The sequence below is a fragment of the Eufriesea mexicana genome, unplaced genomic scaffold (assembly GCF_001483705.2).
Source record: "Eufriesea mexicana isolate 0111107269 unplaced genomic scaffold, ASM148370v2 scaffold11180, whole genome shotgun sequence".
NCBI lineage: Eukaryota > Metazoa > Arthropoda > Insecta > Hymenoptera > Apidae > Eufriesea > Eufriesea mexicana.
The window spans coordinates 212,780-238,953 of record NW_016918806.1 but is presented as its reverse complement, the minus strand read 5'-3'; the positions used below and the strand labels follow the sequence as shown (position 1 = coordinate 238,953).

At 34.9% G+C, this 26,174-nt stretch overlaps 1 protein-coding gene across 1 annotated transcript; it reads left to right on the top strand.

The window, feature by feature from the left end:
* Positions 1-1,119: 1,119 nt before the first annotated feature.
* btv (dynein cytoplasmic heavy chain beethoven) lies at positions 1,120-26,174 on the top strand. The gene is made up of 46 exons (XM_017908553.1): positions 1,120-1,143; positions 2,225-2,709; positions 2,939-3,267; positions 3,421-3,583; positions 3,733-3,914; positions 3,982-4,094; positions 4,321-4,566; positions 4,703-4,923; positions 5,126-5,524; positions 5,723-5,964; positions 6,352-6,675; positions 7,004-7,070; positions 7,153-7,489; positions 8,539-9,275; positions 9,368-9,530; positions 9,630-9,849; positions 9,997-10,123; positions 10,206-10,529; positions 10,883-11,164; positions 11,578-11,821; positions 12,074-12,581; positions 12,798-13,190; positions 13,318-13,497; positions 13,655-14,020; positions 14,232-14,350; positions 14,551-14,861; positions 14,935-15,083; positions 15,199-15,477; positions 15,976-16,205; positions 16,563-16,691; positions 17,012-17,260; positions 17,617-18,050; positions 18,370-18,504; positions 18,743-18,972; positions 19,376-19,585; positions 19,772-20,060; positions 20,138-20,647; positions 21,121-21,380; positions 21,853-22,047; positions 22,262-22,493; positions 22,566-22,719; positions 22,979-23,198; positions 24,234-24,970; positions 25,103-25,347; positions 25,464-25,758; positions 25,879-26,174. The coding sequence occupies exons 2-46, from the start codon at positions 2,473-2,475 to the stop codon at positions 26,172-26,174; spliced, it is 12,312 nt and encodes a 4,103-aa protein (XP_017764042.1). The 5' UTR covers positions 1,120-1,143; positions 2,225-2,472.

Genomic DNA, 26,174 nt, shown 5'->3' with positions numbered 1-26,174 from the left:
AATGTCGAATTACAAGTTATTGAACACGTCAGAGGAATGGCTACAATAATGCTTAAAATTAATTTACATACACTTGGCAAAAACATGACAGGATTCATTTCACTTATTTGTTAATATTTCATACCAATATAAAGTTACTACAGAATGTATGAAATAAATATAAAGTAAAAAATAAATAGCTACTCCATACTATTACTTAATAATAATGTATACAAATTATAAATAAGTAATTAATAACTGCATATAAAAATTTATAGAATTAAATAAATTCATCCTCTCAATTTCAATATTTTAATACCTTAATCTTGAATTGTCGTTAAATTTTTATACAAAAATTAATTTTAAAACCTATTTCAGTAAAAGAAGAATTAGTTCGACCTTTATAAAAGAAGTTCTACTAAACCAGTATCTCTCTTTCCATACTGTGAGAAACGTTTCCAAATATAAACCTTTTGTGAAAGGAAATTGTACGAAACAAAGGTGTCGAGATAAGTATCCAACGATAATCATCGCCGAGTCGTTAATTAATACAAAATAAATTTTCCTTTCCAGGATAATGTCACAACTCTCTCAGACATTTTCAAACATTACATGGCAATTTCTTCGTTGAACGATCTTTAATTATATTTCTAACTGGTGTATGGTCTCTGAAGTTTCTCCTCCCATAGTATACGCTATTTACCGTGGCCGGAAGTATGCATGGACAGTTCATACGTATGCACGCGAGCGCATAAATCGGCCTCGACGCTCGTCGGAATGTACTCCGATTGCTTATTCGAGGCGTGGATGCCAGCTATACTCTGATTATGCAAATATTTGGCGGTAATAACATTAACAATGCCGGTAACTTCGTGCATGCGTGAATCCTCGTGCCTTCGTTAGACTCGAGCGCGCGAACGCAACGGTGCTTTTCTTAATTAAATACTTTTTCAGGCACTTCTCCTTCAGACGCTTACGGACATAACGTGTTCCTCAAGGATTGTACAAGTATGAAGTTTAAGAGTAAATAAAAATGTGAAAATGTTTAAAAAAGGAGTGGTTTTAATACCACCGTGACTGCCAGGAGTTTCCGGTCTCATTGTAGCATCGTTATATTGTCGGCGTAACGGGTTTTTGGATGCAAAAGCAAATGACACGAACACGGTGTGTAACGTGAATTATGTTATAGAGTACAATGTTGGTAAATTTATTGCAGAAGAAATTTGATTAATGTGTAGCTTAAATTGAAGTAGAATTCTGTAGATTAGTTGGGGATTTTTGGCAACCATTGTAAAATATGAAAGTAGAATATTAAACTAGTGTTTATCTGTAATATTTTATTGTTTAGTACAGATAACCATGATTTATTGTAGGATTTATTTTTTAATTACATCATTGTGGTATTCAACATCGCAAGTATAAATTAATATTATTTAAGAAAGATGAAATAAAATAAAACAGTAGCTTGTGGCAGAAATCGAATCACGAGCAGCCTCTATCTTCCTTCTTCTCTTACATATTTTTTCAGTGACGCATTTTTCTCTATTATGTACTCGCACTATTCTGTAATTGGTTCTAATCAATGATTAATCGAATATTATAGATGCATAGTTTCATGCATACGCAATAGCCAAATTTATTTAGTTATGTTGAAAATTATATTTTTTATTAGTATGAAAATTTATGAATGCTAAAAATAAATCTATTGATTAGTTTTAGATATAAAAATATAGTAATTTCATTATATTTTTTATTTCTTTACAAGTTTTAATTTTTCTTTCTTCAGTTCTGTAATATTCGATCTTCTACTTTCATCATATTTTTCATTATTTAAAATTTTGTAATAAAAGTGGGTGGTAAAAAATAAACAAAAAGATTTGCTCTTTTTCCGACATCTAAAATTTTAATACAGCATTTTTCTCACTTTCTCATTGCAGTTTCCATAATTTACTGTATTTGTATTTGTATTTGTAATTCACTGTATTTATATTAATTTGGATCCTTATAGATTTATAATCTTACCATGTAAACTGTATTTTTATGATTTTTCGAATCTTATAAGATAATGCTGTATAAAAATTTTAAATGTCAAAATAATAAATTCGACTCTCTTTTGACTACCATAAAATCCTCTTGTACCATCTTACAGTAACTACAGAACGTATTACCGATAATCTTATCAAACTACCAAACATCTTTTCAGTGAAACCATGAACAAAAATCAATTTCAACTCCTGATTTCCAGTTCACCTCAATCCGCTTTCAAAAAATGGTACCCTCAATGACAATTCACAGCTACGATCCTGCCAGCACGTAACACCACTGACAGCTGGTTTGTGTTGATCAGGAGTCGTCATGACAACTCGAACGATCACCATGCGACAAGGACGGTCACTTCGTCGGTGTTTCGTGGAAACTTCATAACACGACCGTGATAATATATGTATTCGCAACAAAAGTAGATGAAATTACCACTGTTTACTAAAGGGAAAAATGGTAGTAGTTGACAAACGTAGATCATTGATAGTATCCACTGCTGGTCATTTCTTCGGCGTGCCCCTAGAGAACGATGAAACGATAGCTGATGAACAAACAGTGCTTGACAACTTCTTGGACAGAGCTACTTGTAGACTCTTGTGTGCAGAACCGGCGGGTTTGGAGGATGAGGAAATACGATTGAAATTAAGTAACGAGTTACCAGTTGGCAGGAATACCTTGGTCTTCTTTAAGGTGAAAAAATTAATTTTTGCTTTTACAAACAGAACTACGGTTATATAAAATACGGAATAATTACGATTTATTTAAGAAATTGAATATAAAGATAAAGTAAGTTATTTTGAAGAAAAACTAAAGTTCAAAGTGAATTGCAATGTCTGTGAACAGTGTAGTCTATATACACATAGAGATGTATTTGAAATAATGAAAATGCTTAGAACTGATAAATATACATTTTATGTAGTTAACAGAAGAGTCGGTGACCGAAAAGAATTTTCACGACCTCGTTCACGTAACAACAACCGGCAGTGGAAGAGGATTGACGTTAGTCGAAGCTTTACGTCAGGTATGGGCGCCGACACTTCGATCATCCGGTCTGAATTCGTCATACTTGAAGGAGCTGGAGGAGAATCTCCTCGGCTCGTCAGCTACGACTTCCGTTCTCGAAGAGGAGGATTATTGGAGAAAGATATGGGAGGACGCGAAACGATCGCATGACAAAACGATTTATGCGGAGGCTGTGAAAGCGTTGAGGAACATCAGAAGTGAGGTGGAGAGCGCGGCAGTAGCTAGGTATCGTAAACCAAAGTTACAAAAAGTTTTAAAAAGTCTTTTATATCAGATTTATGCCATTATTTTAATTGCAAGAAACTTTATATTGATTCTTTTTTGACATTACTCAAGTTACTATATTGATGTATCTATCTTTTATTTCATTTTACATAGAGATGGGTTAATCAGCGTGGGTGACGCTGTTGAAGCGATGTCAGGCTATGTTGATGATTTGTGGAAGTTAGGAGATCTGGTATATACCGAAGACCGGATGAAATCTTTTTTGGATATTATCGGAGACGAAGTAGTTTCTCTTGTGAAAAACATAATCGAGGAGGTATACAACTGAAATGAATTAAAATTGAAATTAATTAGAAGAATATTAATAATAAAAATTAAATTTTTGAATATTCCTCAATTAGAAAAAAATTTCATTAGTATTAAATATTAAAATTAAGCATTAAAATCAAATTCGTCTTCACACAGAATCAAACTACCGACGACAGAGAAAAAATTGAAACGATATTAAATGGTGCAGAAATTTGTGAGAAATGGACAGAGATGGCGGAAAAATTCACAACGCTATTTTGGCCTCACCATTCGCTTCACTCATGGAAAGGTGTCGGTTACGTACCTGAGAGATGCTTACGAATCGGAGAAAAACTCAGGTATCTGTGCTGATTCTTGCTCTTTCTGCTTTGAAACAAAATTCATCAATATTTTTATGATCTTTAGGCAGATTGGCGAGTTACGTGCCCAGTATAGACAATTAACCAGGTTGCTGACACCTAATGAGAGATCTGGTCTTGGTACCGATACCTTAATGCGATTCTTCGATGATGTTAGAGGTACCTCTAAATTGTCAATAATTTGTTACTTCAAAGTAGTATTATATATGCTACGATTATATGATTTTAAAAATCTATAATCGTTGTTTTAATAAATTTAAATTTAAAATAAAGACTATTCTAACTAGTGCAAAAAATATCAATATTAATCATTCTTTTATTTTCTTCGTGAACTGGTTTGTTCATTCATGTTTCAATTAAGCAATTACTTAATTAATTACATTAGTGGTCTTCAACGATAATGACAAGAGTGTTGAGTGGAACCGACTTACAAGAAGGGTTGAAGAGGGCTTGGTACCCGCTGAAGAACGAGTCGCACAAAAATTGAAGTCACAAATTGCTGATGCTACTTCTCCAAATTCTTTACTTGCTGAATTTCGACGTTATTTCGAGTTAATGAAGAGAGATGGTCTAAAGAAAGCTTTACGTAGTGAACGAGAGACTTTGCTTTCAGCTTATGGAGATCTTATAGGTAATTGCAGCATATAATTGAACTGAAAAAATAAATCGAAATTAAGATATATTTAGAATAATTTGTATTGTTACTAATTGGTTCATGAAAACTTTTCATTTTCTCATCTTTGCATCGCTAATCGATGCAACTATAGAAAATTGCTTAGCTGGGCCAGATACAGGAGAGTTGCTAGATACTCCAAGAATACTTCAAGAGGTCCAAACTGCGAGATCAGCAGAATTAAAACTGGAAAGTTTAAATAAATTAGGAAAGGAATTGCTAGCAGATCTTCCTGGTTATGAAGAAATTTCTTCAAAAGTAACATCAGCTTTGAAAGATATTGAAACAAAAAGACAAAATTTCGTTGATACTTGGGTAATTTTTCAATTTAAGAATTAAATTTATCACAGTGATAATCAAAGATTCTCTATATATTAAAGTAGTAATTTTCACATAACGCTATAGAATTTAGCAAATTCTTTATCGTTACTGTTAATAAAAATCATCAAATAATCTTCTCAACTAAATTATATAAAAATAACTATATCTTACGTATAAAACGTCATTTATCTATCAGACTGAAGAAACAAAAGACGCTATTGCAGCGAAGGAACTGACATTAGGCACCGATTCAGCAGTGGTAGAGCTAACTGGCACCAGTATGATGAGGGTTACATACGATCCAAGACTAATGACTTTGATCAGAGAAGCCAGGGCTCTTTCGAGTCAAGGCGTTGAACTCCCTCGAGAAGTGAGGGACCTAGTTGAAAGAGCAGGATCCTTAGCTGGACGTGCTAGAGCTCTTCAACAGGTCGCCACCTTTCATAACACGATTGGCGATCGTATGGTGCCATCTCAAAGACCATTGATGCTCACGACTGCGCTTGAATTGGCCAGAGCTGTTCAGGAACAATCTGGGGTGGTGTGGTCTGATCCTCAGGCTGTCGATGTTTATACTGCCAGATTGAAGGAACTGGTAATTTTTTAACTTTTTGATTATGTATTTTATTGAAAGATGTTGGAAAATTAAAACAGATTATTTCGTTTTTGTTACTTTTTATCTGTTTTATTTCTTCATTAAACAATAATTTACCAGATGGGTATTGTAAGAAATTTAGAATTAGGCAATAATTAGACATATTTTATTTTGTAATTTTCATCGACATTGAAATAGGTAAGGAAGTTTGCACAACAGAATTCAGAGTTAGCTGCGAAGCATAATGCATTAAGAGATTTGGTAACCAATTTATTAAGAGGAGAAAGTGTGAATATGATTGGAAATCAAAATGCTTGGAAAGATGCATTGATGAATATGAGAACAATTGTCGATACTGTTGAAGTTGAATATGGAAACACGAAAGCATGGAAATTGCATTGGGATAGACAACTACTTAAAGTATTGGGTGTAGCTTACAGGTAATTATATTTAGCTAAATAACAGAAAATAGAATTTGTTTAGGAATAATAATCAGTGTGTCCTTACTCGAAATTAAAAAGAAAAATCTTTATTTATTTCGAAAAAGAAGTACTTATTAGAAATACTTAATATATTCTTAATATAATTTTGTATGGCCTTAAAATAACTTTTAAATGTTCATAAACATTTTTGTCGTCTTAGATAATTTCATCACAATTTACAATAATCACTTAAATAATGTTAAAATGACATAAAAATTAAGGCAATAAAGTCAAGTACAATGTATGCTTTAACAAACTACATTCTCCATTTTCTCGTGTGTTTCATATTCATAGCTAATCTGTAAGAAATGTAATAACGAAGTAAAAGCTTATCATTTGTTTTAGAGGAGCATTACCATCTTTGCTGAAAAAGTTGCCAGAAGTTAAAGTGGAACTAACGTTTCGGGACGGATCACTGCAGTGGCGGCCATCTCTTGAGGAAGTCCGTGCCAAGTTGTACTCGTCGATCCGTCGATCCCTCTCGATCCCCATGAACTTTAGGGGCGTTGGTGATGCGGCTGAGGCTCACTTTGGTGGCTTGATCCAGAGAAGCTGCTATTTGTTCGGCGGCGTTTACAAGCAGGCCGAAATCGCTCTTTCCGCTCTGGAAACGCTTCGAACGAAATGGCTGTACTTGGCTGCGCCAGCAAAGATCGACGTCGCTGAACGGTACATTCTTATTTTAAATTAACGACGCGTTAATGCACAGTTCTTGTAAAAAATGAAAGCTGAGGTTTGTTAAATCAGCGTTTCTTAATCTTTTTGCAGATGAATTAATATTTATTTATAACAGTTGACGAATTTCGAGTAATAATAAATATTTCAATTTCATTTTTTATTATTTTAGTTTAATAATGGAAAAGTGTGAGACTAACAATTTTCTAGGTCTCTCTAAAAATAATAATTTATTTTAAATATATAAATATAAAATTTCATCCATGATACATATTGTATATCGAAATTAATATTCAATATTTCTCATTTCTCTAATGGAAAGATTGAAAGGAAAATCGCCCCAAGAATGGACGAGAGCATTCAAAGACGCCAAGCAGTGGGCACAAGAAGTTAGTACATAATTTGATCACAAATCTACAATGCCTTTATTGTCAATGAAATTATTTAATTAAAATTTAGTAATTAAATTAGGTTGGTAGATTACGCGGAAGTGAATTAAAGATGTGGTGCATCAGCGTGGACACAGCGGCAACCAGGAATGACTTGGAATCTGCATCTCGCCGTTATTGGGAACGTTTGTGCTCCGATCTAAGGTTGGAAGCATCTTCAAGACTAGTTGCTGTTGTAGAATTTCTATCATCTGCCTCAAAAGAACTCGGACGCAGACCTCGTAATGTGGAGGAATTTGGTTTGGCGTATGAAGCTCATGCTCGAATCCAGACACAATCTTCCGGTATGGCTGAAGAAATGGAAGCTATTGCTGGTCTTTCTAAAGTGTTGGCTGCATGGACTAGTGAAAAACTTGAAGGTAGTTCAAACATTTTGTTAACAGATCGGTAATACAGGATCCCTTTTTTATCACATTATATACACTATTGATCTATTACAGTTCAGACCATTTTTTTATCTGTCTGCATAAGTGTATTATTGATAAAAAGTTTGTAGGCAGTGCAATTGTTCAACTTCTGTTTTAAAGAATAAATTATGGGAGAAATAATATAAGATATCGAGTGGTAATAATGGTAAAGTAATGGAATTCTATAATTCGATTTACATGGTTTGTAGTTAAAGTATTGTTGTAAAATATGGTACGGTGAGTTTTATATTTCTACTTTCTATAATTTTTAAGTATTGTTGGTTATTAATTTGTGAAAGTAGATATAAACAAAATTTGCAAATTACTATTTATATTATTATTAATTTATTTCTTAAAAATTTAATTTAAATAATGTTACAAATAAAGATTACAAAATGTAGTACTATATACATATAACATCAAAGAGTTTTCGTTTATCACCTGTTCTATACATTTTCATCTGACGTATCAGTACTTCTGTAGATACAAAATAATTTTAAGAATAGAGGAAGTTTCTTGAAGGGCTTTATCCTCTTTTATACGTCGAATCGCATTTGTATTGATCATGCATATGTATTGTGACAGGATACGGCTATGCCGTGGCAACGTACTAAGAAAACGGAGATAAAATGGGTGCAAGTGATTTTGTTCTCTGGAAGAGGTATTGGAAAAGATAAGGAAGGATTCTTTGATAAAATACTCGTTGCTGTCGTATGCAAGACAAGGCTTTACTGTTGTAGAAATCCCATTAAAAAGTTTTAAATTGTTATTAGATCCAAAATGAAAATAGGATATTAATTAAAAGAAAAATATATTATGTCTCTATATTGTTCATTTTAGAAATGTTATTGAATTGTGACTAATCTTTTTCCCTTTTATGTTTATCATCTCTTTAACATTGAACAGAGATTAATTAGTGTATATATAAATTTATCACGTATTCTTATATAATAATTTCTTAATCTAGAATAAAGTAACTAATTTGAAATTTTCCCGAATAGGCGTCAGCTCAGCTTATGCGGCATGGCAAGATTTAACCGATCGTTTGGAACGTCACAAAGCTGTAGTGGATCGTGAACTAGAGGATGCAAAAGTAAATATACGTCATAGAGCTGTAGCTCTAAGGGACGAGATCGAGAGATGGCAAGCAAAATGGTCGTCGAAGCCAGAGATCCTTACCTTAGACTGGATTATTTCGATGAAGGAGAGGTGGATATATCTAAAGGAACAGCTGGATGTCTTGAAAAATAATTGTCAAAAAATCGAATTGAACGTCGACGATATACTGGAGGATAACGATGAGACTATGAAGAGGCTAGATATGCAATTGGAAGTCGAAGAATCTAACTGTCAATTCCAGACTGAGTTTTTAGAAGAATTGAAGAATCAGGAAGATGAAGAATGGAGTGTAGCTAGAAGAAGACTACCCAGACTTCACGATTGGCTCGATTCTTGGGAGAATAGAATACGAGTTCAATTAAAGGATCGATTAAAGGAGCAATCGGTGGATCAGAAGGATAATTTAGAAGTGGATACGTTTGTTGGTAAAAGAGTGCGTGAGGTAAGAGCTACTATTGAATGGTTGCAACTTCTTCGTGGTGACGAGATTGCAGATGAACATTGGGGTGAGCTGTTGCCACTTTTAGACGTGAAGGGCGTTAAACATGTGAGAGATATCACGTTGGGTCACCTATTTCGTTCTGCGAAGAATATTCAAGAAAATGTTGAAAAGATAAAGGTAATATTTAACTTGAAAATGTTAAAAATGGAGACATTCAATAATTAAAAAGAAAACATAAGTGTACATTGCAATCAATAATGTTCTTTTAGGAAATAACAAAAAAAGCTGCGGCCGAGAGTGGTATTCGACAAGGACTAATGGAAGTGGAGTCTTGGGAAGCTTCTGCTCATTTTCAACTTCAAGAATTAAGAGACAGTAAAAATGCTGTTATTATTCTTGTAGAAGAGTACGGTAGTTTGTTAGCACGAGCAGGTAAATTACTTGTTAATTAATTAAGCTTTTCTATTCATTTTCACACGTTTTGTCAGTCTTTATGAAAGAAAATTCATAAACTTATTCGTTGATATACAGGCGAATTGAGACTCTTGCTGGAGGGCGCCAAAGGGGCAGCTGGATACGAAAGGTTTGCAGTCAGAGTTGTACGATGTGAAACTGGATTGTCGGAAGTGGAAGAACGAATAAAAGCTTTGAGTACCATACAGAGGAAGTGGGTTTACTTGGAACCAGTTTACGATGGTGGTGCAGCTCCAAACGATACTGGTAGATGGTCTAGAGCTAATAAAGAATTCAGGTGACTAATTTTTAAATAATTTAATTATACCATAATTTTTAAGGAATATTTATAACTACAACTTTTTTAATATATTTGTCCATGTATATTTATATACTCGTTACTTCCAGTCTGGTATTTTTTATAATATACTAAACAAATATTTAGATACCTAATGGGAGAAGTATCTTGTGATCCCAGAGTGTCGTCGTTAAGAAGACTTTCCCTTTCAACTTTCATGAATTTGAAAGATTTACTTGACAGATGTCAGAAAAGCCTTGACGAATATTTAGAGGTATATACTTCTACCATTCTACTGTTTTTTCAAAATGGAATATATTCACCGAACTTTAATTTCAACGACATTTTATGCGAAGGAAAAACGATCTTCTTATCCACGTCTGTATTTTCTGAGTGATGAAGACCTTCTCGAATTAGTGTCAGCTAGTGGACGAGGCCTGGAAGCTCATTTATCGAAACTGTATCAAGGCGTTGGATCGATAATAAAAGACGATAATGGACTAACGGCTGTTGTATCGCCAGAAGGTGAAATATTGCAGTTATCCAAGCAGGTCGATGTTCGAGACTCATTACCGCGATGGCTGAACAACCTTGAAGAGGGAATGAAAAATACCCTTCGACAGAGTTTAGAAGAATGCTTGATCGATGCTACGCCCAATCCATCGGCTTATCCAACTCAAGTAAAAGAGATAACGTCTTTTCTTTTTTTATTTATACATAACCGTAAATAAATTTTTTACTTATTATTTTATAAATCTTTGAAGAATTGTTAGAATATGAACAATTTTTTTATTATATGAAGTACACGAAAAATATATATCGACTAATCATTTAAGTATGTTCAAGTTCAAAGAGATATAGTTAATCTAAAGTAGATTTAGATTCAAGATTTTTATTGGAAACTTTAATCTTATACAATATTGAATTAATAAGCAATAAAACGTGAATAAAAAATATATAAAAAATAAAGAAGGTAAAAAGAATCGGAAAGCCTATTAGATACTACAAATAATTATTTTTGGTACCCATTAAGGTTCTACTGCTATCAGAAAGGATTCGTTTCACTGAGCGATGCGAAACAGCTTTGAAAGAAGGTCGTTCAGCTTTAAAGAAGCTCATCGAATATTTGGAGACACAAAGAGCTAGATACAGGGGTTTAGAAGACGCTGGCGATAAATTAACAGCTTTAAAAGCACGTGGGCTTCTGCTTGATACCGTCCACCATCTGGAGATAGCCAGGAATCTTTTAAACGTTATGCAACAAGAAGAAAGTACTGTCTGGACTTGGCAAAGACAATTAAGGAGTTACAGGACTGTAATGTCATTTAGCTTCATTGCTGTTTTGAATAGTTATGAAATATCTATATTCATAATATTTTTCTTTTCTTTCTGTTAATTTCCAGTTATATAAATTTTTTAAATATATTTTTATATATATATTTTTTTTATACTATAATATTTTCTATGAATAATTTAAATCAGGATTAATGAAATATTTTCACAATCAAAATTCATTCTTGATATTATTTTTGATTGACCAAAATTGTAAATATATTAATTTAAATATTTCTTTAGTAATAATTAGTTTCTCACAGGATACAATTATTTATGGAATTAAATTGTCAGAACTATTATCGTCGGAAAAGATCTGTTAGAATTAGTATTTACTATGAAGATTGGGTTCCGACGGAATTTAGGTTTTAACTGTAACATGTCTGTTAATTGTAGAACAAAGGACCAGTTGTACGCTGTGCTGGCGCAGAATTTCCATATCGTTTCGAATACCAAGGCGCAGCGGTAGGATTAGTTCAAACGCCATTAACCGAAAGGTGTTTCTTGGCTCTTACTCAGGCGATGAAACTCGGTTTGGGTGGAAGCCCTACCGGGCCAGCTGGAACTGGAAAAACGGAAAGCGTGAAAGCACTTGGTGCTATTCTTGGCAGACTCGTTTTAGTTTTCAATTGCGATGAAGGTAATAATATTTCAACGTTTATGAATGCAAAATCAATTTTTATTATTTGGTATATCTTAGAATACACGTTAGACATGAAACTACCTTTATAATTTCAACTAATATTAGAATTTTTTCTTCATAATATATTAAGTAAAATTTTCAGCAACTCTGTTTACTTTATGACGTTTAAAAATTATTTTAGTCTTTATATTAACTTTTTAAACTTACTAAAATATTATAAATTGATCCATTCTTACGTTCCAAAACTAGGAATGGACGCCGGAAGTATGCTACGTATTTTGGGCGGTCTTGCTCAGGCTGGTGCATGGGGTTGTTTTGACGAGTTCAATCGTCTCGAGGAGGAGACGCTCAGTGCGGTGGCTATGCTCATTAGACCCCTTCAAGAGGCGGTTCGGGATGGTTCGTCTCAAGTCCTGCTAAGTGATCAGAAAGTGAACCTGGATCCACACTGTTGCGTGTTTATCACGATGAACCCTGCTGGCTCTGAATATGGAGGCAGACGTAAACTTCCGGATTCTCTGGCACGACTGTTCAGACCGATTGGTATGGCACATCCGGACAGATCTGACATTGTGAAAGCATTGCTAGAATGTGCCGGATTCCTGAATGCCTCAACACTGGCGAAACAGCTAGTGGAGATGTTCGATATCGCTGAGATATTGCTTTCGAATCAGCCACATTACGATTGGGGTCTTAGGGCACTTAGATCTGTACTCGACGCCATTCCTACGAAAACTGACTTGGATGAAACTAGCAGGTTTATTATTTTATTCGTGTAATTCTTGTAATTACTATGTAGTATGTTCCATTTAATGGACTTTATAAACATTCTTTATGATTTCTGAATAACTTAGACATTTGATTAAAATAATCAAGCAAGAGGAATAAAATATTATAAACAAAACAAGCAAATCTAACTTACTGCATCTTTTAATAACTCACAAGTATAATGTTTTCACATTTTATATTATAGATTAGTAGCTGCGATTAGGGCTTCGACATTACCAAAATTAACAGAAGAAGATACCCCACGGTTTCTTTCTTTACTGGAAGACGTTTTTCCAAGAATAAGTCCATCGTTGTCTACGTTCATCGAAAGGCAAGACCTGCAGAACGCTTTACTTGAGCTTTGCATTGATCAAGAGTTGGGGAAGGAAATGGCGAACAGATGTATTCAACTGAACGATCAATTGAAAAGCAGAACTGGTGTAGCGATCGTTGGACCACCAGGGTGCGGTAAAACGATCATCAGGAAACTTCTGTGCGACGCGCTGACGAAAATCGGCGAAACGATCGTTCAATTTCACGTGTTCCCTGGTGCCATGCCAAAATCGAGACTTTTGGGTCGCATTGATCCACAAACTAGGTATCGTTTCGAAGCAGACGAAATATATTTTAGGATAAAATAGCATTTATATGTTATTGTTAAGAAATAATTTAAGTTACATTATTGTTTTGTAATTTGATTAAAAAAAAGTGTTATGTTCTTTCAGAGAATGGAAGGAAGGTTTATTATCCAATGCTGTTGCTTCGGCTGAAAATTCGAAAACTTGGATCATTTTGAATGGCGACGTAGAACCGGAATGGGCAGAAGCTCTAAACTCTGCTCTAGACGATAATCGATTACTAACCTTACCCAACGGTGTAGGTGTGAAGCTTGGATCTGGAACAAAGTAATCTCCTTTTATAATTATTGATGATTACTGTTTCACGATTTTTAATTTTATATTGTAATAATTTAATAATTCATATTTCAATTATGATAACTTTTAAGTAATAGCTTTGTTATTGTGAAAAATATTGATTTCAAACACTGTTCATATTTCACAGATTCATCTTCGAGACTCACAAACTCGCTGGTGCTAGTCCTGCAACCGTATCGCGTTTAGGGGTGGTTCATTTGGGCTCCACGAGTCCTAACTCTTTACTGGTGTCGTCACGATTGAATTCACTCCCGGAGGCAGCGAAGGAACTCGCGAATTCCCATTTGTGTTCTTGTATCGAGGAATGTTTGAAGATCAACGCAGACGTTTCTTCAGCATCGGGCTTAATGAATTCAACATTTTGTCATTTGAGAAGTTCCCACACTTGCACTTCTGCTTCGTACGCTATATTCACATCTTTATGCAGTCAAATAAGGAATGAAAATGCTAGAGACGAATTAGCACGTTTGATTTATCAACTTACTGATTGCTGGTGAGGATTTGAAATTTTATTATTAAAGAGAAATTAAAATTCTTTTTTAAGAACCATTCAAATTATAAGTAATCCGTCGAGTAGATCCTTATATCTTATTAATGCAAATATTGAAAAACTGATACAAAAGTGATCAAATATTTAATCAGTTAATTGTGAATTAATATTGACTTTAAACAAAAATTTGTTACGTTAATGTTTGAAATTTCAGGTGTCCAAATCCGCAAAAACCATGTTCTGTATTGTATAATGAAGATACAGATAGATTAGAAGCTATTGGGGATGCTGATGAATCAACGGACACTGATGATGGTCCTGTTTCATTATCAGGTTCGACAAAGTTCTGTTTAATTTGAAATAAATATAGTTATTAAATTATAAGATTTATATAAATTTTCTAAATGTTAGCAATATAGTATTTTTTTTTTTAGATTAAAGTACGATACAATCTAAATAATAACTTAAAAAGCAACATAATGTTTACTTAATAATAACTCTACTTATCATGGTTATACTATTTTATAATTCAGGTGCAATGAAGAAAACGCTATCGTCTGTCTTACCATGGATCAAAAATAACCAATCGATAATGATAAGAGGTTCAGTAGGTTGTGGAAAAAGTGCTCTAATATCCGTCATACTTTCTTTGATACGTAACGTCGAACCATCGACTTTGATAAAAGGTTCATCTCTCTATGGACCTCAGGATTTGGTGATGAAACTAAAGCGTGGTTGCGTACAATTAAATTCATCTTCACATGTAAGAGTATATAAACCTAGAACTGGTTCCAGAGTTATATTAATCTTGGAAGACCTCCATCTTGCATCTAAAGATCTACAGGTATTATTATTAAATGGTAATCTTAATTAAATACTGAAATATTAAAAGAAGTATAAGGATTAAATTTAAGTAGGAATTAGTTCGAGAACTTATTCAAGAAGGAGGATTTCACGAAGAGGACTTGGAATTCGCTACAGTTCCCTTAACTATTATATGTACAGCTGATGCTACGACCAGATTACATCCAAGATTAGAGGCACTTTTGTCCACTCATTATTTGCCGTAATTATTTTCCTAAACTATAATTAATTTACTACAAGCATTGCTAACTATCAGTTTTGATAATTAATTTTATTTCAGTGTACTTAAACGTTAAAAAGAATTTTTTGTATTTTAGATATCCAAGTTCGAAAGATATCGTAGCAATCTTAGAATTGCAGTTACGAAACTCCCTGAAAGGAGATCGTGTTATGATCGAATCATGGATATCACAAATGGCGCCTGCCATGTTGGATGCTTTTCGATCGATCAAATCTTCTCATGGCTCGTCTGTCGATTGGACGCCCAAAGATTTGGTTTTATGGGCAGACAGCTTGAAGTATTATCCCTCTCCGGAGAATGAATCGAATATCACGGATCATTTACTGGATGCTGGAAGGCGACTGTTTCACACTAGGTAATGGTACCTTCTTAGCTGAAAGTGCTCCATCTTTGAAATTTCAAGGTGAAAAATATACGACTTGGAGCTTCTGAAGTTAAAGATTTTTTATTTTATGCAACTTGCTTTACCATGAATCTTCAAGATTAAAATTTGCGTCATGGAAGTATTCGTTGCCAAAGTTTGAAAGTTTAAAATTTGTTATGTAAAATAAAGTACGAACTTCCAAATTTCATGATCTCTCACTTTTTATAGCAAAACTTAAGAACTTTTTATCTTAGATCTGTAACGTCAGAAATTTTGAGTGACTAAATTTTTAAATTTCCATCATACACTTTTAAATTTATGGATGTGAACATTTTAATGTTAAATTCAATGTTGATAAATTGAATGCTTTAATGTTAATATATATAACTAAAATAATTCCAAAGCAAGAAATGAATTATCCCTCCTTTTTATTTCAATTCATTCATCACCGAAATTTCTCAACATCCCTGTTTTCGACTGACTTACCAGACTAACGTCCAGAGATCAGTCCCGTTGGGAAACCATAATCCTTTCGAAGACTACGAAGTCGATGATGCCCGGAAGCGACGTGTACATATGGAAACGCGGGAACAATGGGCTGTTGCCGTTGGACGAGGAACAGTGGCGGAAGGAGATAATTAACGCGGCGGCGAGATGCGCGAGGGAAGGCGATCCTGTACAGGCATCGATTTCGTCTCACCTGTTGCACACGGTGGCCGGTAAGCACATTAAATTAACTTAATATTACGTTATTTCCAAACGAGCTTAATCCACCGATCATTTGCCCTGTATCTGCCCACTTTGTAAGTTTAATGAGATTACGCCGGCGGGAGTTATCGTTGTTAGCCACGTCTTTTATCCATAGTCTGTACAATTGTGACTTTATGGTTACTATTAAATTGCCAACATCGTCCTCTATAATTGTAAATATCTTTCTGATTAATATTTATTTTTATTCTATTTCTTTTTATTATCTTATATCTTACAGTAAGCCATAAAAGTATTCTTACCCCTGATATTGCTATCTTCATATCATTTGAAAGTTGAATAGTAATATATTTTTATGTTTTTCAAAGGTTTAAGTTGGGCTTTTGGAACGAATCTTCGGGGTGTGATCTTGATTGGACGACCCGGAGCCGGAAGGAAATCTGCAGTGAGACTCACCGCCATGTTTTCCTCCCTTCGTTTAATAGAATCTGGACCTGGTATGAATAATCTAATATATAATATTTTGTATATACAATATATATGAGATGTTTAAATTATTCATTAAATCACTGTCCTGATAAAGCTTCAGGGTAGAAAAAATGGTAGTAATTTTATTGATATTACATTATATTAAAAATTAGACGTATTATATTAATATAATTATTAAAATTATACAGTCTTTCCAATAACTTATTAGAAACTTATCTTAATAAATTCTTACTAACTTTGTTCAATACTGGTATATGCTATGAATTTTAGGCGAAAATGTATATCATGTGTAATTGCTTAGAAACTGTAGAGGAAATGGATCTTCTAGGTCGCGGCCGAATGTCGGTGAAAACCGCAGTTCAAGCTGCAGGAATTGATGGTGAGCCGACTTTGCTTTTGCTAGAAGAGCATCATATGAGAGAAGCTGGATTGGCTGTTTTAGCCAGTGCAATAGTGTCAAGAGGTGAACTCCCAGGATTATTTACAGTGGAGGAACTTGACGGGTTAATAGCGCCATTGGCTGATGTGGCAAGAAGGGAAGATTTTTCGGGCATGTTGGAGCAATACCTTTATCATCGTACGTAACATATCAAACCCTCAATATGATGATTTCAATTCTTATAGAAAAAAAAGATAAACTCAATGTGACGACTACTATTCCATTTAATTCCATTTTTATTTTATTTTGTTATTTTTTTTTCTACTTTAGGATTGCAAATTATTGTAATATCAATAACAATCAGAATTTGGATTGATTGTTAAGCAGCAGTTAACATAAAATTATTCATTCTACTTAATCTCAAGGAAGCAATCTACAAATGGTGGCTACTTCACTCAAAGAAACGAGTTGTTCATTACATCATTCGTTAGTTTTTAAGAGATTTTAAGGTATCAATATTTCGAAAACTTCCATACAAGCATACAATTTCACAGGTCTACGAAATTACCTTCGAGTGGCCATAATATTGGACAGTGGAGAGTTGCGTTCGTCTTGGCCATCACGTTCGGGACTTCTTAGACACTGTGCATTGATTGGACCAGGTTTTGGTAGTGAATGGTGGTCCTGGGAAGGTGCCTTAACCGAAGTAGCCTGTCAACAAAATGACCTCGAATTCGAAAATCCTGAGAATACGTTGCCTGGCATCAAGGAGATGGTGAAGGCTCATCTGCAAGCTCCACGGCAGCAACAGGCACCGGCACGATTCTTTGCCTTGATACACACCTGGAAGTACTTACACGTGACTTGGAACGAAGAGGTGGAGCAAAAATTGAGCAGTCTTGAAGCTGGGGTTGGAAAGTTGAAGGAAGCTGGGGAGCAAGTGGCTAAATTAGAGGACGAAGTTTCCAAACAGCGTCAAGAGCTAGAGGTATTTGTTAATCTTACAGTTTCTAAACTAAATTTCCTGTGATGGAATGTTGACATGAAACTATAAGACAAGTGTGACAAGAATAGTTTGAAATTTTGTTGTAATTTCTAGAAGTATTCGATTGCTCTTAGAAAAACCAATATTGGTCTTTTTATTAAAATGAAGATGTAATTGTACATACATAATTAATATAAAATATTTAAATACTTCTAGGATTAAAGGTATAAAGAATGTAATGGTACTGATTAACGCTAGAACTACCACGATAGTTCAAATAATAACGAAGTGAAGAAATTAAATCTGATTTGTAATTTCTTAGGTAGAACAGGGGCGTGCTAACGCAGCCCTGGAACAGATCACAGCCACGATGAGAGGTGCCACAGGACAAAGGGGAGAAATGAGCAACTTGAAAGCTGAAACTGAACGAGAAAGTGCGGAACTGGCACGTAGAAAGGTAAATAAAATACACATTGAGTATCACTTGTACAAGGAATACATATCCACAGTCTTTAATGAGTCATTATTTTTCTTAAATTCTATATTTTGTTCCTCATATTTTGAGTCTAGAATAAAAATGTATTTAGCTTTATAATTATTCATCTCTACTTTATTGTATTCGATGACTTATTGATGAAAGTGTATACGTAGTTTCGAAACACGTGTAAAAGAAATAAATTAAATTTGATATATAGACTGACATCGAAGGGGAATTAGGAAAAGTCGAGCCACTAGTAGAACAAGCAGCACAAGCGGTAGCCGGCATCAGCGCTGACGCGTTAGCGGAAGTTCGTTCTTTGAGAGCACCTCCAGCGCCTGTAAGAGACGTTCTCGAGGGCGTCCTTCGGTTAATGGGGATAAAAGACACGTCTTGGAACAGCATGAAAACTTTCTTAGCGAAACGTGGTATTAAAGATGAGATAAGGTAAATAGTTTTGTAATTATTAATTTTTCTTTTAATTTTTTGTAATAATAATATAAATACTTTTCAAATGTTGCAATATTTCAGACAACATAACTGTGCTATATATTCCTTGGTTAAGTTTCGATGCAAACCCTATTCCTAATATCATTCGTAACAGTATCTAATTATTAGTAACTATTTAAACATACATTTTGCTAAAGATTTTATTTTATTTTCTAAGCAGAATATTCATATCTAGATATGAACACTAGTCTCGTCTATATCCATTACATAAAACAGGTTATGTAAATCAGCAGTCAAAATTGTTCGGGCAATTCGCAGATGATACTTCCCTCCCATCGTCTATATCATCAGAAACTATTCACGCGAGTTTGAAAAACGTGGTAGTCTTTGTTCGATTTAGAACGTGGGATGCGAGAAGAAGCACATCATCGAGTCTGGAGGCAGTTGCCAAGTTGGTCAAGGAGCGACCGGAGAGTTTCGAGGAGAAAACCGCGAAACGAGCCTCGGTGGCCGCAGCTCCTTTGGCGGCCTGGGTTCTCGCAAACCTTCAATATGGTCAGATTCTTCAGCAAGTCGCGCCTCTCGAGAGAGAACAAAGGCAATTGGCCGAGTAAGTTATTTCTTTTTAACGAGAAGGATTCTATTTCTGATAACAATATTGTTATCCGTAACTTCTTTGGTTTCCAATTTGTGTCACAAAAAATTTGTATTTTTATCTCAACTGTCAAATGGCCACAAAAGCACTAATATGATATAATGATAAACTTCGATATAACACTTCAGTATAACATTTTAGACGTTTATCGGCGGCTGAAGCTCAGATTGGCAAGCTTGTAGCTGGTCTCAACACCGTGGAAAGTCGTGTAGCGCAACTTCAAGAGGAACTCGCGAAACACTCGAGGGGTGCCGCTGCACTTCAACTACGTGCTGAAGCGACTGAGGCGAGATTAACGACTGCTAGGGCATTACTACAAAAACTGGACACGGAGCATCGTGACTGGCAGGCTCAACTGGAAGAGTTGACTAGCAGAAAACTAAAATTGGACATCGAAGCTGCCAATGTGGCAGCTTTATTAGTTTATGAAGTACGCGTTATTATTTCTGCATGACTGATAATGGTTAATACTTGAGACATAGTTTATCAGTTCTGTAATCGAAACAGGATCTAGGAAAAGACGACAAATGGAAAAAGTCAGCCATCGATCTTCTTATCACTGAGAGAGAGAGGCTATTATGGCGAGCTCAAGGTTTACCGGTAGATACCGGAAGTCTGGTTGGCGCGTCCTGTGCCCTCAGAGGGCCACTGGTGCCAATATTCATAGATCCATCTGGTGTGGCTGTGTCTTGGCTGAAGAGTAATGTTGGTTCGAGAATGGAGGTGACGAAACCGGAAGATACCAAGTTTTTGACCACGTTGGAGCTAGCTGTACGATTTGGTAAACCGTTATTGGTGGAAGAACTCGTGGAATTTCCTTCGATTCTATTACCGTTGCTGCGTCAACGTCCTCTGAAACTTGGCGAGAGAACTTTGCCGGCTCCTCAAGGTTTCAAACTTTTCCTAGCCACTAGACGAGACAGATTAGACGGTTTTCCAAAAGAGGTTGATGCAGTTTTGTTCAAAATCGCTCTTGGAGCTGGTAGCAAAAGTTTGGCAGAGAGATTCGTGGAAAAGGTAAGATAGATCGAGTAGGTTTATTTTTATTTCAGGAATAATCTTTAAATTAAATTTCATCTTGAGACGTAGCGTTCAAGTTCAATATTAAAAGTCATTAGGTTACATCAAAGACTCTTAAAGGTTGTTAGATCACCTCAAGGTTGATTCAAGGTTATAGATAACATAATGTATAACAACTTTATTGAATCATATATCGAATATATAGTATCTGTAGAATTGTTCCATCTACAGAATACTTCTGCTATTATTACACCGTTCATAAAATTCCATTAAACTTATTCCCTTTGTTCCCTCCGGACAACTTCGCTCCCTGATTCCATGGTAGAATGAAAAAGTCCGTTTAACCGACAACTCATTATAGTACTCAACAGTGTGATTGGAAAACTTCTCAGTGACCGTTGAAAGTTCGCGGAAAGTAAAATATCTGAGCTAAAGATTAATTACTTTATTCTTGGATGTTGGCTGTGCAGATTCTGTTGAGGGAGACGCCTGGCTTGGCAACACAACGAAAGGAGGCACTGGAACGTGAGGAAAAATTATCAGGGGAACGCGACACCGCGAGATTGGATCTGTTGGCGCAGTTGGCCACTGCAAGGGGTCAGGACCTCCTTCAGGAGTCTGAAGGATCACAGGGTGGGCTTTTGTCGTCTTTGGAAGCCACTCAATCGAAGGCCAAAGAAATAGCCTTAGCTCTTGAGGAAAGTCGGCGAAGTTTTGAAGACGTTACCAGGTCACTGGAAATTTATTAAAAAATGTAGAATGTACAGGATTTACCACGATGAAACCAACAAACTTCATTAATTCAATTAACACGTTATGCCGAATGAAAGATGGTCTGAAAATCGTGGTTTAGCTTTGCTCTCTTATCAGGATATTTGATTATACTCTACTTCGAGTTAACTCTAAAGAAGTTAAATATTAATTCTGATGAAATTAATATATGAGATGCAGGAGATTGTCTGAGATGTATATTGAAAATAAAATTAGAAACTAAAACTATGTCGTTTCTGAACGTTGTAGAAGATAAGGAGTAGATATAGATAGAAGTTAGTAGAAAAATATGAAACACTATAAAACCTTAATTTTCGTCAAAGTTATCTGATTTAGAACTAATACGCACGTCTCAACATCTTCTGCTAAGAATAATTTTCCTTTGCAGAATAAAGTTTTAATTGTCTTAATTCTCGTTTACATTGTTATAGGAGAGCCAAAGAACATGAGAAACTGGCCAAGTTTGCCGCAAGCTTATACAAAACTGTGCGAAGCCTGACTGCTTTGAGTCCTCTGTACGTATTTTCTTCTGAAGCTTTCACTGATATTTATTTGGAGGCTGAAGATTATAGAAGATCAATACTATCTCAAGATAAAAGAGAACAAGACAAATTGGTCGAAAAGCGGTTAGTAAATCTCTTCTTTAAATTTATCTATTTATTTTATTTAAATTTATGCTTATGTACATTACTACAAAGAATAATGTATAAAAATGGATATTTTATTATTGTGTTGATAAAGTAAAAAGTTTAAGATTCTTGACTTTACAAATTTTCGAAATTAAAATTATAAATTAAAATTTTGAATTAGAACATTTAAGAACACGAATTTTTCTTGCAGACTAATAGGTTTGACACTTCACTACTGCTCCAAAGCAGTGTATAGAAGACATCGATTGCCAGTTGCATTACAGTTGGCACTTTCATTAAATTCCGTGCCAGACGTTGAAAGAAATTTCTTGCTAGGCGAAACTCCATTAAGTGATGACGAAGATTCTGATTACAGAGTACCTGATTGGGTACCTGAAGAACGTCATCTGCCGGTTCGAAGTCTAGTTTCATCGTTCCCACAAGTAACTTAAAAATAAATTCTATTTTAAACCGTAACTCTTTACTTCTTAGAAACGTTTTCCTTCCTCGTTTAGATAGGTGCAAAAATGAAACCATCCTGGTTGAACGATGTCAGCAATATTTATGCTGAAAGCAATTTAACCACATTTCAAAAAGTTTTACTCATAAAAACCCTGCGTCCAGACTATTTGCATACAGCGCTTTCGAAATTTGCTGCAGAAGTGTTAGGTAATTCAAATTTAATACCATTTCTCTGGTTAATCCTTTCATCGAATAGTTGTAAAACATTATAACAAAGTTATACTAAAACTTGTAATTAATATCCTATATTAATATAATATTTATGGTATATTTAATATAAAATTTAATATATTAATAAAATATTTTTAAATATTAATGAAATATCAAATATAAAAATCAGTTACACATAAAATTTAAAGTTTTAAAATGTCTATAAATAATTTTTAATATGATTTTTTTTTTTAAGGTGTAAAAGAGTTAGCCCCACCGCATTTGTCCCTAAGGAAAATAGCCGAACACGAATCTACCTATCCTGTCCTACTACTTTTGTCACCAGGAGCTGATCCTGGTTCAGAACTCAGAGCGTTAGCGAATAATCAGGTTGCGTCGGCCACAGGATTCGTCGAAGTATCTCTCGGCCAGGGTCAAGTTGCTCAGGCTGAACTAGCGCTGGAGAATGCTTGTCGGTATTGTATCATTCTCATCCACAAGAAAATCTAATTTCAGACTCTATGAAACCTCCAGCTGAGATAAAAAAACGACTACCAGATTTAATTTTATGCCCATTTAATATTCTATTGTTTGAACATATTTTTTTATAAAATATTTGTTGCCATACCTAATTTATTAAATAAGAGATTTAAGATAGATATTTAATAATATTTAAATATCTTTTTAAATATTTGATCAAATTTGTCAATTTGTCAATTTCTGAATTGAAACTATCATATTTCTAATGTTTATCTTTACATCCAACACCTTAGTTTTCCTTTGTAATTCACGTTTAATGCATAATAAATCCGCGTTGTGATACTCCAGCGATCCTAGTCGGTTTACAACCTCTGGGTTCAATTTCCGCCAACAAATGCTGAACAATGCCTTTGGGTCCTGATATAGTATAAGGAGTTCTTGTGTAAACGTACGATGGTGGTCTCATTATCTTTACCGACCTGCCATACTGCAGCAAAAGTGCAAGGTTTTGGCTTCAAGCCACAGTCTTCCCGACCGCGTACTAAATCAGCTATGATCTTTGTTTGAGTACTTTCATCACGTACTTTGGTATCTACTATGTGCACAGAATAGGTATAAGTATGAACTAACGTAAAATTATCAACCTTCAAATTATTAATTAGTTTTTCCTCTACGTTCAATTTCTTCTTTTATTTTGTGTTACTTTTATTTTTCTTTTGATGCTAGGTAAAAGATGAGAACGTTACGTAATTATATGTATGACACAGGATAATATAAATTAACATATAATATATTTTCTACCTCCAATTCTAATTACTCAGATAAGGAATAATTAACAAACTAGATACGTGTAGAATTTTCATGCAAACTAGATATACTATAAATTTTATTTTATTATTACATTCTACCAATTCTGTTCATCTTTCCAATCCAATCATTAAATTGTATACGTTACAATATTAAACTTAATCATGTTTAAACAATTCCAAAGAAAGAATAAAGAAAATTAATTAAATGTGTTTATCAAATAGGAACGGAAACTGGATTCTCCTGAGTAATTTGCATCTTGCTCTCAATTGGCTGCCCCGACTGGAAAGCCTTCTTCGATCGCCCATGTGCACAAACAACAAGAATCCCGTCACAAGAATCTGGTTGACCACTGAAGAATGCTTGGGGCTCTACCCCAGTCTCGCTGGTCTCTGCTTAAAGCTTGCTTACGAACCACCTGAGGGCGTGAAGAGGAACGTGAAACGATCCCTGCAGCAGCTCCATCAAAAGCACCAGAACGCCATAAACATACCTGGTAGCCTTTTGTTGTCCTGGCTGCACGCTACGCTTCAGGAACGCCGGAAGTTCGTTCCTCAAGGCTGGATTAGGTCGTACGAGTGGAATGAATCGGATCTTGAAGCCGCTTATGAGTTAGTGGTAAAGGAAATGACATCTAAAAGAAGCAAAGATAAGGATGGGAACTGGCAGACTGGCAGAGGTTTGCTAGACGTGGCTATTTACGGGGGTCGTCTTCAGGATGACTATGATATGAGGGCGTTGTGCTCGATCGTTCGCGATATTTGGTCCGCAGAGGTGTTCGAAGGTCGCAGGAAATTGGCTAACGTTTTGAGAGTGGTCGAGGGCTCATTCGAGGACACGACTCAGTCTTTGGAACGTGTCCCGGATAACGACTTGCCTAAAGAGTACTTTGGACTACCTGCGAATGCACATAGGGCTTGGGAAAGGACAGCTGCTGAGGCAGTGTTGTCGCACTTGAAAGGTTTGTACTGAATGCAGTAATTAAAAAATAAATATTTCATGGAACAGTTATAATTTTTAATTAATAAATACACTGAGTGTATCTAGTCAATGTAAATAACAATTAATTATTATTATTAATTATTGTCGATAGGTGTTCTGATCAGAGTATCCGATAACAACGACAAGAGTAGGAAGAAAACGGAAACGAAGATTCAGAGGGACTTAAAAGAATTGATCGACCGTCATAGTTTGATGTTCACGTCGTCAGCAACTGTGGAACAAAGCGGAAATAAGAATCCATTGGAAAGTTTCTTTATCGATGAAATGAATTTAACAAAGAAGACATTGAATCTTATTCGCATTGACGTAGAAGCATTACGCCTCGAAAATAATAAGGTGGAAACGAATTTTATAAAATTTTTATATCAAATTTTTATTGCTAATAATTTTACCGATATAAATATGATAATAATTGGTATCAAATATCTAAAAAACCTATTCGATGAATTCAGATTCCCGCACATTGGGTGGAAAATTGGAAGCATGGACCGAAGGAAGTTTTGCCTTTCGTTAAAGGTTTGTTATCCAGGTACCAAACTTTGGAGTCCATCTTATCCATTTCTTCGACTGTTGTTGATATGTCACGACTGGCAAGACCACGAGCATTCTTAACTGTTCTCAAACAACACACCGCAAGAGAAACACATCAACCTATGGAGAATCTTCGGCTTTGTGTAAATTGGTTCGAAAATCGCAGAAATAACGATTGGAAAATATCATTGATCATCGAAGGGCTTTTGATATCCGGTATTTTTATTTATTAGTAGTAGAACTACTTGTATTATTCATATAATGCTATAATCAGTACTAATACTAAGATTTTTTGTATTACTTTCATTTATTAAATATGAAATATTCTGTATTCAGGAGCCTTGATAGAGGGTGGTATTCTGACGGATCTAGATGCAAATGCTGCTTCTGTCGTAACTGCACCGAGTTGCCAGATTGCATATTTGCCCGAAGATTACACAGAGGATATGGTATTGGATAAAACAACCAAAGACTGTCTAGGAGGCAATGATTCGAAAGATATTCTTAACATTCCCGTTTATGCGACCTCGCAAAGAGATGTATTGATTTGCTCACTTCCGGTTGGCTGCCCTAGAGATGAACACGATAACTGGTTACGACGAGGCATTGCGTTTCATTTGAAAGTGACTTAG